The 18,604-nt window shown below is 39.4% G+C and overlaps 1 protein-coding gene across 2 annotated transcripts in view; it reads left to right on the top strand.

Annotated features, from left to right (window-relative positions):
- The window catches only part of LOC147571832 (uncharacterized), an 85,498-nt gene extending 69,244 nt beyond the window's left edge, over window positions 1-16,254 (top strand). For both annotated transcript variants that reach the window (XM_086696079.1, XM_086696077.1), the window contains one exon: window positions 15,540-16,254. In XM_086696079.1, coding sequence (XP_086552205.1) covers window positions 15,540-15,645 — 106 coding nt within the window. In that variant the 3' untranslated portion in view covers window positions 15,646-16,254. The remainder of the gene's footprint in view (window positions 1-15,539) is intronic.
- The last annotated feature ends 2,350 nt before the right edge of the window (window positions 16,255-18,604 follow it).

Genomic DNA, 18,604 nt, shown 5'->3' on the forward strand with positions numbered 1-18,604 from the left:
ATATTACTCAGCCATCAAAAAGAATGAAATCTTGCCTTTTGCAACAACATGGATGGTACTGGAATGTAATATGCTAAGCAAAATAAGTCAGAGAAGGAGAAATAGCGTATGATTTCACTCATATGTGGAATTTAAGAAACACCACAGGAGACCATAGGGGAAGGGAAGGAAAAAGAAGATAAAAACAAAGAGGGAGGCAAACCATAAAAGACTCTTAAATACAGAGAACAAACTGAGGGTTGCTGGAGGGGAGGTCTGTGGGGCGATGGGCTAAATGGCTGATGGGCACTTGTTGGGATGCACGTGGGGTGTTATATGTTGGGAATGAATCACTAAATTCTACTTCTGAAACCATCATTACACTATATGTTAACTAACTTGGATTTAAATAAAATTTAAAAAATTATGAGAAATTATGGAGAGTTCTCTAAAATTAAAAAAAAAAAAAAAAAAACAACCCAGATGTAAATGAGTGCAATAGGTGAGTGTAAGAAAAATCACAAAGCTCTCCATCTATATTTTATTTGCCCATGTTTTTCCTGGAGCTTTGGTGTGGCAGAGACACAACTGAGTGCTCCCCTTTTGTACTCTAGAGTTATTGTCAGAGGTGGCTATCCGGTTGAAATGCACATTTCCCTGACTACGTGGCATCTAGTGGGGTCATGTGGCTAGTTCTTACCAATAAGAGCACACTAATGAGGTATGTGAGGATGTGACAAAGGTCCCCTCTGGGCTGGGGCTTTTAGTAAGCAGATAGGGGTTTTCTACTCTCCTTTTTCCCATTCTCTGACTGAAGACCAAACATCAAAGCCCTAAGCGATGGCAGAACCATAAGATGGAAGGAAGGAGCTTGGGTCCCTAAATCACCATCTGGAGGAAAACCAGCACCAGCGACTGTCACAAGACCATGAAATAAATGCTTATTGCATTAAATCACGCACATTTTGGGCTTTGTTAATTATAGCAGCTAGCGTTACCCTAAACACATGGATGGAATGTTCATTATCAGGACAATGACAATCTAATGACAATAACAACCGGAACTGACACTGAGCTGCAGTGTTCATGAGGTGATAGAGGGTGGTGGAGACTGTGGTGAACTGGAGACTGCTTGCCCTGTATAAGAAGGAAGTCTCTATCCAAGCCTACTTGATTGCTGCTTGTATAAATATAGCCTCATTATTGTTAGAACTTCCAATTTTAAAATCCTGCCTCACTTTTTTTTTTTTAAAGCTATGCGCCAAATAAAACAAAATCTATGGGCTCAATCTGGCATATTGGCAGTAACTGGTAGATGTCTTATCTCCCTGCCGACACCTCCAGTCATTTTGCAGATGTGGAAGCTGCGAAGGTTTCTGGAATAATGCGTTGTTCCTGGTAACACACACGGAATATCTGTTGTACAGTCGATCGAGTAAAGGATTCCTGCTTACAGCCACCAGGGCAGGAGTAAGATCACCCGTGTTCCCCTCCTCACTGTCCCTTCTACCAGTATTTGTGCAGCTGCTGCTGCTCTAACGTAACTGGTGTTACTGGTGTGCCCTCCAAAGCCAGTTGTTTTGTTTGTTCTCATTTTATCCTCTCAACGTCCTGTGAGGTATTATCAGCATCTCCATTCTACCAGAGGGAAAATGAGGCACAGAGAGGTGGCTTGCTAAAGGTCCCTTTGGCTAATAGTTCTAGGTCAGCCTTGCTACCCGAGTTTGGGGATTTTCCTAGGGTCCCTTACATTGTCCCGCCAAGGCCAAGATGAAGACATTGGAGATGCTTGGGTTCAGACTGTTCTAGTGAAGAAGGCCAGGATCAGCCTGGGAACAAACTCCGTTTTTTTTTTTTTTTTTTTTTTTTTTTTTTATGTGAAAGGGCCTTTGGATGTTGAGTGTGAGAAGGAGGGATATGAAGTGAGGGAAAGGGAATGATTATTTCCTCCTTTCCTTTACCTGTGGGGAGAGGGGGGTACAGCACACGACATCTAGGCTGGTGGGTGTCATGTTCCTTCTCTGTCACTTAGAGAATAAGATGTCTTTTAGGAGGTCCTGAGCATTTCTGGAACTATTGGTGTAGATCTCTATAACATTTTAACCGTGTGGCCGTATGCACGTCACCTTACTTTTTTGAGACTTGGTTTCCTCAGTTGTAAAACAAAGAGACTAGAACAATACCCCCGGTGGAGCATAACCTTCGGGCTCCGGAAGATTACAATTGGCGAGGGCCGTGCCAGGCACAGAGTAGGTCCACTGTCAATGGTAAGCGAGTGAGCCAGCAGCTCTGAAAGCATTTTGTAGATGGACTTGAATGAGCTGCACACACACCAGTGATAATAATTGTCCATGGGCTGGGGCACCTGCCAGCTCGCCCATGAATCTGTCCCCAAACCGCCAGGCCTGGGCTGTGGATGCATTTCTGGATGTCCAGAGGCCAGCTTTGCAAAGAGGAGCAAACAACACCATCTATTCACAGTCTCGCGGGCTCCTCCTGCCAGAGCCCACGAGGGGTTTGGATTCAGACAGCTATTGAAGGGAAGCCACAAAGACACGTTTTCTCCCCTGTGGCCTGGAGTGAAGACAGAGCGGCCCAGGCACAAGAAGACGGTTGTTTTGCATCCGCCGGCAGCCGGCAGATTCTGTCAAAGCAGCTGAAGGAGAGAAGTCGTCAAAACACCCAGGAAAAACAAGAGCTCCGGCGCAGGCAGGAGATAAAAGATAAGGAGGGCGGCCGCCGAGGCACACAGGCCCCCTTCACTGAGCGCTGGCAGCCACCCTCTTGCCATTGTCTGGAACCACGGGCTCTGATGATGGAGGCTTTCTTATTTTTCCTCTTAAAGAAAGAATTTATTTCAGAGGAAAGAGAGTTTGTGTTGTATGAACAGTGACTGCCAAATGAAATCTTTGGTTGTTAAAGTCAGGAGGCACAGATTCAAACTGGCCCTTTGTCCCTGGTGGTGGAGAAGGTGGGCGGAGTGCCCCCTCCATTTCAGCGCTGGCTCCCTTCTTGGCTTTGCTGCACTACCGTCGCCCTTGCTGTTGACTTTGCGGTTACAAAATGGAGGCCAGCCTCTTCGATGGCCGTCCCTGCTCTCATCCAGACTCTGCCCTTGTCCCCGGAGCCTGTAGCCACCCACCTCTCTCTATGCCCTGTCATCTTCCTTGCCTTTGTTTATATTGTCCCTTTGCCCCTGCCTGGAGGGAGTAACCTTGTCCTACCCTCCCCTGGCAGGTCCATGGGTACCTCAAGTCGACTGTGATCTTGGCGTCTTAAATCTCATGCTGTGCAACAGAGACATCCCCCGAGTTTCTTCTTTGGAGAATCAAGCTACTTAACTCCAGATTAGTGAAGAGGGGGCTAAGGAACCAGGGGGTTTATCTTAAATGTGATGTGCCTGCTACCCTACAACCGTCCATATCAAGGTATTGGGGGAGGGGCTGATGGGAATCACACAGGGGGAGGAACTAATGGATTCTTCTCAAGAAATTCCTGGGGAATGATACTCCTGTCCCCACCATTGCTCCTCCCATGCTGGCTGTCGGTGTTGGTTTGGATTGAGTTTGTGCAGAGGTGATGGTATTTAAAATAGCTCAGTCCCATTGCTTTTCAATAAGCATTTGATGAAGGCATGCTGTGTGTGCACCATCATCAACCAGGTGAGAAGCAGCAAGCTGCTAGCTCTCTGCAGAGAGAATTGGAGGTGGAGCCAGCCCTCACAGAGGTAGGTCTGCCTCATTGGAGGTAGACCCATAAACAGGACCTCAGCCCTCACAGACTGAGGCCGACTCAGCTGCCAAGAGGGGCTGGTAGAAATGAAATGGCTGTGCACTCAGAGGCAGTGAGAAGGCTCCCTTCCCAGGAAGCAAGGAGATCGGGTGGCTCTGTCCTGTTTCCCAGTTTATGGAGAGCCGACGCCCTCAGACCTAATACTCCCAGGATATGCGTGGTGGAGTTTTGGATCCAGGCTGAAATAAAGCTCTTATTTTAAATCAATAAACAGAACTTATTTTGAGCCTGGCACTGTGCTAGTCACTTTTATATTTAGCATTCTATATAATCCTCAGCATAAATTTTCCAAACAGATATTACGGTCTTCATTTAACAGATGAGGAAATTGAGTCTCCAAGAGGCGGAATAACCTGCCTCAGGATCACAGGGACACCAAATGGCTTAGTCAGGATTCGAACCCGATTCTGTGCACTTCCAAGTCCCACGTTCCTTTTCCTTCTTTAAGACAAAATCCAGTAATGCAACAAACTTACATGTAATTTGTAAAGCTGAATACTAAATTTATTATTTATACTTCAGCTCCTTCATTTTCAGTGTTGCCCAGATTTCCCCCTTCACACAGAATCTGGCTTTGTTCATCAGGTCGAGGTCGAGTAAGTCAGGCAGAAGTTAGAGTGATTTAACTTTTGTGCTCAGAAGGCTCTGGAATAGCTAGTTGTAAATTTCTTCCCATCCCTTTCCCCTCAGCCCTCTTTGGCAAATAAAAGGATTGCAACCTGACCCTGCCTCTTGCGCTTTGATTCTCATTGCATTCTTTTTGGATTAAGAGTGTCCGGTTTCCTTGGGAGGGATAAAATATGGCCATCTAAGTGAGGGAAGTACAAGCCCCGCCCAGTAAACTCCTTAATGGGAGTTTTTATGGGATGTATTTTCACCTCATTGAGCTTTTTATTTCACTAAGATTCTTTCATCCACCCGAGCAGGTGAAGAAAATGGGAAAATAATGGCAGAGAAAAGAAGAGCTTTAGGAACTTGAAAAGGAAGAGAAAACCAGAAGAAGCTGTTCCCCACATTGTTTGCTTATAAGGTCTAACAAGCCCGCAGACTAGGAACAGAAGAGTAAACATGTTTATCCTTGCTTAGCAGCATGCCTGTAAAATAGGTTGTTTAGTAGGAGAACCAGCTGATTAAGCAACCATTTTGCTTGTTTCTGCATCACCATTCATTCACTCAAAAGTCTAAGCATCCATATTGGAAGTCCTGTCTTTAACATGAACAGAACCTGCATGTGATCAGTTAATCAAAGATTTTAAAAGAAGGGAATGATTTAAAAAATACATGTATCATTAATTTTTTGGTTTGTTTTTACTTAAAACTTACGCCTGCATGTGCATTTGTCTGTCTTTTGCTGCAAGGCATTTGTGTGTTGGTTTTCATCTTTCTTGCAAAAAAAAAAAAAAAAAAAAGCCCAAACCACGCCCATTATACGTCAACCATATTTTGAGTTCCAGTTTCTTTAAAGTGGATCAGGAGTTTAGAGATATTTTTGAAGCAGTTTGATTTCAGACTTCTGAAGTTCCCCCCCCCCCCATATTTTATGGTTGTTTTGTCCATACTTAATTTCAACAAAGAATTCTTAATACCAACCACCTTTATTCTTTTTTTTTTTTCCAAAAAATTCAATTTAGTTTTGATAGAAACAGTAATTTTTTTAAATACTCTGACTGCACAAGATTATAGATTGTTTCACTAAATGGCATACATATTATTAGCTGCCTTGGAGGGCTCATGCTTGCCAGGTACTGTACAGTGCTTGACCTGAATTCACTAATTAATCATTGCAATCCGCCTGGAATGCCACTGATATAATTATCCCTATTTCCCAGGGGAGGTAATGACATGAACTGGTTTGAGAAAAATATACTAATGACTCCTGATGAGCCTGTACCTCAACAAATGGGTTCAGAAGTGTGTGATATAATAGCAGGTAGCCTCCTAGCTGTAGCTCTTGGGTTTGGCCATCAGCCACTCTGTGTGCACAAGCCAAGGGGAAGCCAGTTAATCTGAACTAAGAAAGTGCAGTCAAGGGGCGCCTGGGTGGTTCAGTCAGTTAAGTGTCCGACTTTGGTTCAGGTCACGATCTCACAGTTCGTGCATTTGAGCACCATGTCTGGCTCTGTGCTGATCTGTGTTGACAGCTCGGAGCCTGGAGCTTGCTTTGGATTTTGTGTCTCCCTCTCTCTCTGCCCCTTCTAGCTCCCGCTCTGTCTCGCTCTCAAGAATAAATAAACATAAAAGAAAAAAAAAGAGGAAAGCGCAGTTAAGAGGACTCCTACTGTAATGGTGGGAAGGTTGGAGTAATGGAAAGAACATGCATTTTGAGGTCAAACCAGTCTGAGTTTGAATAATAGTGCTGGCAAATACCAGTTACTTCTCTCCAAAAAGCTCATTCCCCATCCATAAAACAGGAATAACTAGAATTTATTGGGTTGTTTGTTTTCTTTTATTGATTTCTCCAGCAAGCTTTTCTTTTTTCTTTTTTGCTTTTAAGAAGCTTTCCTAATTTCCTTCAGAAAGTCTTTTTTAAATAGCTTCTCTTTCTCTTTTTAATTTTAACTCTAGTGTAGTTAGCGTACAGGGTTCTATTACTTTCAGGTGTACGATATAGTGATTCAACAGTCCCGTGTATTACTTAGTGATCCTCATGAGAAGTGCACTCTTAATCCCTTTAACCTATTGCATCCACTTCCCCACCCTCCTCCCCTCTGGTAACCACCAGTTTGTTCTCTGTAGTTAAGGGTCTATTTCTTGGTTTGTCTCTCTCTTTTTCCCCTTTGTTTTTTTGTTTCTTAAATTGAGCATGTGAGGGAAATCATATGGTATTTATCTTTCCCTGACAGCCTTCTTTCCCTTAGTATTATACTTTCACGCTCCACCCAAGTCATTACAAATGGCAAGATTTCATTCTTTTTCATGGCCGAGTTATATATACCACATACATCTTCTTTGTCTGCTCATCTATCGATGGCACTTGGGCTACTTCCGTACCTTTGCTATTGTAAATAATGCTGCAAGAAACATAGGGGTGCATATATCTTTTTGAATGAGTGTTTTCATATTCTTTGGGTAAATACTCATTTGTGGAATTACAGGATCATATGATAAGTTTATTTTTAATTTTTGAGGAACCTCCACACTGTTAGCCACAGTAGCTGCACCAGTTTACATTCTCACCAACAGTGCAAGAGGGTTCCTTTTTCTCTATGTCCTTGTCACCACTTGTTTCCTGTGTGTTTGAATTTAGCCATTCTAATTGGTGTGAGGTGATATCTTATTGTAATTTTGATTTGCATTTTCCTGACGATGAGTGATGTTGATGTTGAGCATCTTTTCATGTGTCTGTTAGCCATCTGGATGTTTTCTTTGGAGAAATGTCTGCTCATTTCTTCTGCCCATTTTTAATCTAATTATTTGCTTTATGGTGTTGAGATGTATAATTTCTTTATATATTTTGGATACTAATCTTTTATCAGGTGTGTCATCTGCAAATATCTTCTCCCACTTGGTAGGTTGCCGTTTCGTTTTGTTGTTGTTGTTGTTGTTGTTTTCTGTGCAGAAGCTTTTTATTTTGATGTAGTCCCAGTAGTTTATATTCGCTTTTGTTTTCCTTGCCTCAGGAGACGTATCTAGAAAAATGTTGCTACAGCCAATGTCAGAGAGATTACTGCCTGTGCTCTCTTCTAGAATTTTTATGGTTTCAGGTCTTATATTTAGGTCCTTCATCCATTTTGAGTTTATTTTTGTGTATGGTGTGCAAAAGTGGTCCAGTTTCATTCCTTTGCATGTAGCTGTCCAGTTTCCCCAACACTTTTTGTTGAAGAGACTGTCTTTCCCATTGCATATTCTTGTCTCCTTTGTAGAAAATTAACTGACCACATATAATTGTGGGTTTGTTTCTGGGCTATCTATTCTGTTCTATTGATTTATGTGTCTGTTTTTGTGCTAGTACCATACTGTTTTGAGACTACAGCTTTGTAGTATTATCTTGATATCTGGGATTGTGATACCTCCAGTTTTGTTCTTCTTCAAGATTGCTGTGGTTATTTGGCATCTTATTTGGTTCCAGGAAGATTTAAGATTATTTGTTTTAGTTCTGTGAAAATGCCATTGGTATTGTGATAGGGATTGCATTAAATTTGTGGATTGCTTTAGATAATATGGATATTTTTTATTTTTATTAAAAAATTTTTAAATGTTTATTTATTTTGAGAGAGAGAGACAGAGTATGAGTCAGGGAGGGACAGAGAGGGAGGGAGACATAGAATCTGAAGCAGGCTCCAGGCTCTGAGCGGTCGGCACAGAGCCCAACGCGGGGCTCAAACCCACAAATCCACAAGATCATGACCTGAGCTGAAGTTGGACGCTTAATGGATTGAACCACCCAGGAGCCCCAATAATATGGATATTTTAACAATATTTATTTTTCTTACCATGGAATGTCTTGCCATTTGTTTGTGTCATCTTCAGTTTCTTTCATCAAATTTTATAGCTTGCAGAGTACAGGTCTTTCACCTCCTTGGTTCAGTTAATTCCTATATATTTTATTATTTTTGGTACAATTTTAAGTGGGATTGGTTTTAAATTTCTCATTCTGCTACTTCATTATTAGTGTATAGAAATGCAACAGATTTCCATATGGTGATTTTGTATCTCGTGACCTTACTGAACTCATCTATCAGTTCTAGTAGTTTTTTTGGTGGAACCCTTAGGTTGTGTATATAGTGTATCTTGTCATCTGCAAATAGTGAAAAGTTTAATTCTTCCTTATAGATTTAGATGCCTTTTATTTCTTTTTGTTGTCTGATTGTTGTGGTTAGGACTTCCAATATTATGTTGAATAAAAGTGGTAAGAGTGGACATCTTTGTTTTGTTCCCAACTTAAGGGGAAAAGCTCATGGTTTTTTGCCATCAAGTATGATGTTCGCTGTGGGTTGTTCTTATAAGGTATTTATTAGGTTGAGGTGTGTTCTCTTTAGTCCTACTTTGTTGAGGGCTTTTACCATGAATGTTTGTTGTATTTTATCAAATGCTTTTCTACATCTATTGAAGTGATCGTATGCTTTTTACCTTTCTCCTATTGAAGTGAGGTGTCAAATTCATTGGTTTATGAATATCGAACCACCTTTGCATCCCAGGAATAAATCCCACTTGATTGTGGTGAATGACTTTTAAAATTTATTGCTGGATTTGGTTTGCTATTATCTTGTGGAGGATTTTTCATCTATGTTCATCAGGAATATTGACCTGTGGTTCTCTTTTCTTGTAGTGCCTTTATCTAGTTTTGGTATCAGGATAATGGTGGCCTCATAGAATGAATTTGGAAGCTTTCCATCTTCTATTCTTTGGAATACTTTGAGAGGAATAGGTATTAAGTCTTTTAATGTTTTGTAGAATTCACCTGTGAAGCCATCTGGTCCTGGACTTTTGTTTGTTGGGAGTTTTTTGATTACTCATTCAATTTCATTGCTGGTAATTGGTCTGTTCAAATTTTCTGGTTTTTTTTTTTTTCCTGCTTCAGTTTTGGTAGGTGATATGTTTCCAGGAATTTATCCATTTCTTCTAGGTTGTCTAATTTGTTGGTATATAGTTTTTCATAATGTTCTGTTATAATTCTTTGTATCTCTGTGGTGTTGGTTGTTTTTTCCCTCTTTCTCAACAAGCTTTTCTTAAGCATCTTCTAATGTGGCAGGCACTGAATAAGGTTCTATTAATCGAGAACCAGAAGTTTCCCTACCTCCATGGAATATTCATCTAGGGTACAGAGAATAACTAGAGTAAAATGGTAGAGTCATGCAGCATTCATGAGGATTCATTTGTCCATCCATTCATTTACTCATTCACATATGTTTTTCAAATAATATTTACTGAAGTCTCACTATGGCCCAGGAATCATGCAGTGATGAGTAGGATAACATGGGCAATTAGACAACACAACACAGCATCAGGGATTTAAAGATAAAGAGTCGATACTCCAATAGCTCCCAGAATCTCTGTCTAGCTAGGAAAGTCACTGATTAAATCTTATAGTACAGTAAGTGCTCTTGTATCAAAGGAAAATCTATGGGAACTCCGCACAGGAGAGATGGGTTTATTTGGAACAGAAACAAAATAGTTGAGCATTTCATGTCAGACAAAAAGCAGACTCTGATGGCCACATCAGATGTCACAGAGCTGCACAGCCCAACTCTAGGAGGTGCCTTTAGGAGGCTGTGATATAAATGGTGGCCCCTAGATCTGTGCAGTGTGCAACCTTCAAATCTATACCCTGAGGTCCTACCAGAAGCTATTGATTTTGCTTAATATTGTTTTATATTGAATTATTAAAGGAGGAAATGATGGCTGCAAACATGATCTCTTTGGAGTTAAGGACCTCTAGAGGAATAATTCTGGTCCATTAAAGTAGATTGAAAAGTAAATAATTATAACTGGACCAATAATTGCTATCACAAAGGATAGTGTATGATGCCATGTAGGAGTGGATTTGGTTTTGAGGGGCCTAAGGCTTATACGTATTTGGGGCTTTTGTTAAAAAAGAAAAACAGAATTACTTATGAAACCAAACATTCATTTAGCATGAGAAGCAATATTACAACAAATTACAATTGTTCAGTTGTAGTGTCCAATGTCAGGGACTGGGCCATATTTTCTCCATACTTGCTATTCCAGAAATGCCTCAGGTTCCTACTGTAAGCACTTGGAACCCTCCTCCCAAGGCCCATGTTTGGGGTAGTGGGGACAAAGCATAGAGGAGTTAGTGCCTCCAGGGGCCAGCTGCCCTTAGATGGGGGAGGACGAATACCCTGTTGGAGGATAAACACTTTGTTGGGTGGGATAACTCCAAGATATTTTCCACACAAACTCCCACAGGTGCCTGGAGGGATTGAGCCTCACTTACCCAGGGCAGCAACCCATCCAATAACACATGTGTTATCCGCTTGCTTCCCTTCTCTCCCAGTCCCCCATTCTGCTGTGGGTACCTCCTGGTCAGGGCCAGCTACATAACTTGTGAGGTCCAGTGCAAATTGAAATTGCAGGGCCCCTTGTTGAAAAATTGTATAAGTTTCGAGATGGCGACAGCAGTTAAACCAAGTGCAAGACCCTTCAGAACATAAGCCCTGTGTGATCACGTGGGTCACAGGCCTATAAAGCAGGTCCTGGTCCTTGGTGGTGTCTTCTCCCAAATGAACTACTTTGCCCTAAGGCAGGGTTTGCAACTGGAAAACCCAAACTGTGACATAGAGACATTCCACAAATATCTGAGAAGGAAGACAGCAGCTACATTTTTATTAATTAAATGCCTAATCCATCTTTAATATTTTCCCCAATTTTTGGCTACATATTTTTTATTACTTCTATATGGCAATGGTTTTGTGATATTTTCTGTAATGAAATTGGAAAGATAATTCAGTCTTCTAACATGGTTGCACTAAAAATTCGTAAAGCTGCTGGTAGCTTAGAAAAGTTACAACTTCATAGTCCACTATTAATAAATAATGTCTTGTGAATTTCTGGGGTTCTTATCAAATTTTGGAAAATCTTCCTCTTTTCTTTGTACATGAGCAATCAGATTTCAGGACACTTCTTATACACTGGCTAATCTTCAAGCCTGTGTTTATTAGTTTTCTAGTGCCGCTGTAACAAATTACCATAAACTTAAAACTTAAAACCACACCAATGTGACTTAAAACCACCCAAATTTATTATCTTGTCATTCTTTAGGTCAGAAGTCCAATACAGATATTATTGCAGGAAAATCATGGCATCAGCAGGGCTGTGTTCATTTCAGGAGGGTCTAGGGGAAAATCCATTTCCTTGCCTTTTCCTGCTTCTAGAGGACACTCCCATTACTTAGTTGTGAGGTCTAGCCCCCTTTCATTATCTTTAAAGCCCAAAATATTCTATAGAATTTTGGGGCCACCCAGATAATTCAGGATAATCTCTTCATCTCAAGGTCTGTGCCCTTAATCACATCTGCAAAGACCCTTTTGCCCTACAAGGTAACATATTTGTAAGTTCCAGGAAATTAGATATCGTTTGGAGGAGGGGAGCCATTATTCTGTTTACCACACTCTTTTTTCCTTAACAGCATTATGAACAGATTTGTCCCCCATGTCTTGTCTAGTTACATAGTATGACTTTTTGTTGTCTTTGTCAATGCCAGTTAAATTAATAAGAAACTTAAATATTTTTACAACGGGTTCATAAAATTCACTCCCTTTCATTATTTGGGCTATCAAATTATCTGAGAGCCTATTCATTACTCTATTTAAAATTGCTTCTCTTCTCTCTCTTAGTGAATTACTACTTTTGGTATGGTCTGATTTTTTTTTTTTTCTTGGTAATTTACTTCTTGAGGTCAGGATAATTTCTATTGATTTTATTACTCTTTATATTGCTTTTATTCCATATTTATTTTTTATCTGAGCTTTCTCTCCATTATTTAATATATAAAGATGACAAAGAAGCAACTTTATATATATTCATATAAAGAGTCTTTCATTTCTGACTTATTTAATGATAGAAAATATCTCTCTATTTCACAGATTAAAGGACACATTCCAAATTTACCCTTCCCAAAGCTATTCTGAAATTCTAGCAGCCTCAGTAATTCTATTTCCATAAAAGAAAGTATAATGGGAGGAGTTTCCCAACTGGTTCCAGTTAAAATATCTTATTATTTTCGCCAATTTTACAACAATGTATGACCATGTGAACACAGTTCTGACTGCAGCCTGGAAGTCCTGTCCTCTGTCCTCTGTCCTCTGGCTTAAGCTTTTGTTGTTTAATGTAAATATGTCTTGTTTTATTTTTATTTTTATTTATTTTTGAGAGAGAGAGCATGCGTGAGTGGGAAGGAGCAGAGAGAGAGGGGGACAGAGGATCCAAAGCGGGCTCTGCACTGACAGCAGTGAGCCTGATGTGGGGCTCAAACTCACAAGTCCCTGAGATCATGACCTGTGCTGATGTCAGATGCTCAACTGACGGAGCCACCCAGGTGCCCCTGTAAATATGTCTTGGGTGCTATGGAGCCCAATGGAAGGAAGCCCGGTAGAGCCTTGAAGTGTCCAGAAACGCTTGGCAGAGGAAGCCTGAGCTTAAACCAAGTCTTGAAGGACAGATGGAATTTAGCCAACCCCAGAAAGAAAGGAAGGGTCTTCCAAGGCAGTGATTATGACTGGCTTCCGCACAGAAGTGTGAGATGGTGCAGGAAAATGTCTACTGTTTAGTGTGGGTGGAGGAGAAGAAGGGGCGGGGGGAGCAGGATTCAGCTAATGAGAGTGTGAGGAAGACGCTGGCCTTTCTCCTGAGGGTGGGGGGGGGGGGTCCCACCAAAAGCCGTAAACAGAGATAACAGAGGTTTGGGTCTGTGTTTTTGAGTCATTTGAGTCCTGTCTTGAAGAGAATTGGATGAGGGAGCGAGAGTGACTGCTTTAATCTATGTTTTTTTTTTTTTTTTTTTTTTTTTTTTTTTTAAAGCAAATTCGTAGTCATTATGTCTCTAGACCAGGGCTACCCAATAGAACTTTCTATGATCATGGAAACGTGTTGTAGCTGCGACTGTCCAATATGGCAGCACCAACGATATGTGGCTATTCCGTGTTTGAAATGTCACAAGTGTGACTGAGTGACTAAAATTTTAATTTTATTTAATTTTAATGAAAAAATTAAATAGTTATGCACATGGCTGGTGGCTATGATATGGAACAGCACAGCTCTTGACCCACAAACTTCAAAGGAAGTGGAATAGACAGTTTCTTCAGGCTAAGCTTAATGAGAAGTTTCTATTTTCAAGGACCCATTCTAGGCATTGAGGAAGAATTTAAGCAGTATAAGACACAGATGGACCCAAAGTTAATGGAAATTGTGATCAGGACAAGGCTTTGTGTTAGGAGGGATGAGTGGGTACTAAGGAAATATTAAGGATGTGCAAAAAAAAAAAAAAAAGTGATAAGGATGGCTATTCGTGGCAACACTGGTTGTAAACAACATAAATGTGCAAATGTACAAGACTGATTAAGAAAATGTATCTATGGAATGGAATGGAATGCAATGGAATAGCCCCACAGCTATGCATGGAATGAAATAAATAATGTAAAGTGTATTTATTTTAATACAAAATTATTTATGGTATAGTATCCAGTGGAAAAGCATATTATAAAATGGTTATAAAGATTTTAATGAAAATATGCTTAGAGAAGGATCTGGAAGTAAATGCATAAAATACATATACCTAGAGTGGTTAATCTCAGGGTTTAAGGCAATTGCTTTATTTTTGTCTTCATTCCTTCCTTTTTTTTTCCTTATTATTATCACATGTTTTTCTGTAATGAGAGTATATGGCTATTATAATCAGAAAAAAGTAAACAATCAAAATAACTTATTTTAAAATTCTTATAGGAGTGGCATAGATAGCAAGATTGATTGCAGTTCAGAGAGAAGGTTCTCTGATAGGTGAGGGCTGGGGTACACAGGCCTTCTCACCAAAGTTGAATCTTGAAAGAAGGGGGCAGGAGCAGAAGGAGAGAACAAACATTTCTTGAGCACTTACTCTGTGCCGAATGTGTATATGTGTCCTCTCTTTTAATCCTCACCATAATCAGATATGGTAGATACCATCATCTTCCATTTTACAGATGAGGAAATAGAGGCTCTAAGTTAAATGACCCTGTAGGCACAATTGGAAATCTTGAAGACAGAAGCCTGGGGATTTGAGTCTTGGTTTCGATGCGCACTAGCTGTTTCACAACATGCAGGCTCTAAGTTGTATATTGACTTGTGAAAATATCCGTGCAATGACTAGACTACGAGCTCCATGTGGGTAGGGGTTGTGTGTGATTAGTTCTTTAACAAAGAACCTGGTACACAACAACAGGCTCGCAATTAATGTTGTTGATTCAATGAAGATACATCAGAGATCATTAATTCCTGTACATTTCACCTTATAGAGAGTTGGGGGTGACAGATGAAGATAAGGCCTGACAGGACTTTGTAAACTATAGAGTCATGTACCCATGTCAGGGATTTTGATTTCTGGAGACTTTTCTTTATTGGCTTTTTTCAAGCCAAATGACTTGTTTTTTGGAACTGCCAATGATACTCCCGAAAAAGGAAATACATGAAATGTAGCAGGAAAGCACAAAGCAATTACTTGGTTCCAAACTAGGTTATTTCAAAAAAATTTTTTTTCTAATGTTTATTTTTCAGAAAGAGAGAGAGAGCAAGTGGGGAAGGGGCAGAGAAAGAGAGAGAGAGAGAGAGAGAGAGAGAGAGACAATCTGAAGCAGGCTCCAGGCTCTGGGCTATCAGCACACAGCCTGATGTGGGGCTCAAATCCACGAACCGTGAGATCATGACCTGAGCTGAAGTCGGACGCTTAATCGACTGAGCCACCCAGGCACCCCCAAACTAGGTTCTTATGAGACTTTTTTGATTCTTCATGCAAACATTAGAGCTCATTAATGTACATTTTTCAAAATGTTTCTGAATTGTCTTTCATTTGAATCAAACTATAAGTTGAGACATTGGACATGAAATCTATGTATTATTAGTTGCACAATCACTTATCATCAGCCCCTAACACAGATATTAGGAAATGTTGATTTTTCTATTTTTGTGGTCAAGTTAAAGTAGATTGATTGTCCCCTTGCAAAACTAGGGGAGGCTGAGCGTACAATTGAATATGTCCTGGGTTTCCACAGGATGATGTTTATCACATTGCTAATCACATTTTGAAAATTTTTACTTTTATTTTTTCTTTGATGTAGTGGCAAGAACATCATCTTTGTGCCAGGTGGACTTGGCTTGAACCAGATCTGCATGACTTTGGACAACTTCTTGCCTGCCATCAGCCCCTGTTTCTCCAGTTTATAAAATATAAACAATATTGCCAATCTTTTTAAAGTTGGACTATTAAGAGAGGTTAAGAGAGATTAACTGAAATCATGTGCGTAAGTTTTCATGGCAGAGTGCTTGGGGTCTGTGAAGTGTAAGCGAGATGTGAAAGGCTCCTAGTTGGGTATAAGGTGCTGATGATTCAGGTTATCAGCAGCAGTGATTAGGAATGATATTGCCAAATGGATAGTGACATCAGCAGCACTATTAAGAATATTTCTGTATTTTTATTGCTCAAATTAGTCAAATCCTGTTAAGCACAAAATATTGTGAAAACAAGAACTGCATGTTTTACAAATCTTTTGGTACTCTTAAATGAAGGTGCTTTATACAACACTGGTTGAAAGTTTGCTGAAGATTTATTATAACACAAGAGTATAACACGTAGACCCACAATTGTGTAGCGAATGACTCACATGAGAATGTAATGATTGGTGGTTAAATGCTACCTAAAGACAGAAGATCTGATTACATCCCAAGCACCTGTACCACAGATGATCTTATACAGTCTCCTGGCACTTTTGGGTATGTTACACCATTCCTTACGGCCACATTACTGCAAAAGAATAAAAGATATATATGATCCTCTGTGTGTGTACATGTGTGTCCTTTTCTTTCCCAACATGCTTTGAAGTCTGTTGGGATTTATGCTTTTACATCTGTATTCTTAGGACAATCTTATGGTCTTCCTTTTCCTTTTTTGTCAGTTGTGGAAATGCGGTATCATGGATGTGATGTGGTGGAGGAAATGTTGAATCCCAATAATCCAGGAGAGAAGCAGCAGGACTGAGGTGATGGGTGTACTTTCCAGGGGGTTGTGCAAGGCAGAGAGGGCCATGTTGTGGGCTTATAGGCTTTAGAAGAGAGCATGGTGAGATAATAGACTCGACAATGTGGCAGAGTCCCATGAGGTGGGAAGTGATGTTTCTCTGCCCTGACACCCAGAGTCTTCAGTGTGGTTTCTCAAATCACCAGATGTGTAGCTCCAGTGGATTTTTTTTTCTTGGCAATTGACAGAGAGCATAACTGATATGACAAGTGTAGAAGAGGGAAGGGAGGTTGATGGGGGCAAGAGGAAGAGAATTTGGGGATATCATTAGGAAGACCATATTCAAATATGTTTATATGTTGGGGGTGGAGGGGGGGTTGACTTAGGTTTACTGAAGTCTCAGCATTCCTAAGGGACATCTTCATTATACTTTTTTTTGTATTTTCACTTTATATACTGATTACACGTTCTGCCACAAAACAAAGTATTAGATCCATATTACAGGGGTTTCTTTGCTTATAATGCAAATAAGTAAACTGAAGCTTTTGTTTTTGATAAATTAAGATGTATATAGCAGTCTCTAGAGTAACCACTAAATTTTATTTTTCAAAAACAGTGAAAAACATTAAAGAAATGACAATGGTACAGTAGAAAATATTCACTTAATGAAAAAGGAAACAGTAAGAGGACTAGAGAAAAAGGACATGAGACACAGAGGAAACTGTAAAATGTCAGATGGAATTCTAATTATATTAATATCATAAAATGTGAATAAATTAAACAATCCAATCAGAGGGCAGGGGTGTCAGACTAGATAAAAAGACTCCAACTAATATGCTGTCTACAAGAGACATGCTTGAGATTCAAAGGTACAAATAGAGTGAAAGTAAAGGATGGAAAAGATGTATTTCATACACAGTGATAGCAAGAAAGGTCGAGTGTCCATCAGACAAAATAAACTTTAAAAAGAAAAATGTTAGTGGAGATGTGGAGAGGTATTTTATAATAAAGATTGATTCAATGGAAAGACACAACAATTATAAATATATATATATATATATACATTTAAAAGAGAACATCAAAACACATGAAACATAATCAACAGAAATGAAGAAATAAATAATTCAAAAATAATAATTGGAGACTTTACACCCCACTTTATAATGGGTGAAACATGTAGACAGAAGATCAACAGGGAAATATAAGAAATGAACAATAACCATAAAGCAAGTAGACTTAACAGACATCTATAGAACACTGTATGCAACGACAGCAGAATATAGAGGATAGACCACCATGAAGAAATTCTCAATAAATTTAAGGGGACAGAAATAATACAAACTAAGTTCTTCAACTACAGTGGAATGAAATTAGAAATCAATTAATTTGAGAAACTCACAAATATATGAAAATAAACAACAGACTTCTAAAAACAAGAGTTAAAGAGGAAGTCAAAAGGGAAGTTAGAAAGTACTTTGAACTAAAACGAGAACACAACATACAAAATTCATGGGATGCAGCTAAAGCAGTGCTTAGAGGGAAATTTATAGCTATAAAATGCCTATACTAAAAAGGAGAAAGACTTAAATCAATCTAACTTTCCATGTTAAGACATTGGGGAAAAAAAGAAACTAAAACTAAAGCATGCAGAAGGAAGAAAATAATAAAGATTAGGGTACAAATCAAATAGAGGATAGAAGAAATAAAGATTATCAGTGAAACCAAAAGCAGTTTTTTGGAAATATTAACACAACTGACAAATCTTTAGTTAGATTGAACAAGAAGAGTGAAGACTTAAATTACTAGAATCCTAAATGAAAGGGGATATTACTTCTGACTTTACAGAAATAAAAACTATTGCATGCCAGAAAATTAGAAAACTTGCATGAAATGGATACATTCTTAAAAATACAGAAACTATTGAAGCTGACCTAAAAAGAAATAGTTTTAATAGATTTACAACAGAGATTGAATAAGTGATCAAAAAAAAAAAAAAAAAAACAAAAACCCACCACTCAAAAACCAAGATAAACAACTCTGTTAAAAAAACAAGCAAAGGACTTGAATAGACATTTCTCTGAAGAATCTATACAAATGGCCAACAAGTACATGAAAAGAGAGGCAGGGAGACAGAATCCCAAGCAGGCTCCAGGCTCTTGAGCTGTCAGC

The sequence above is a fragment of the Puma concolor genome, chromosome F2 (assembly GCF_028749965.1).
Source record: "Puma concolor isolate L17-30 chromosome F2, mPumCon1.1.hap2, whole genome shotgun sequence".
NCBI lineage: Eukaryota > Metazoa > Chordata > Mammalia > Carnivora > Felidae > Puma > Puma concolor.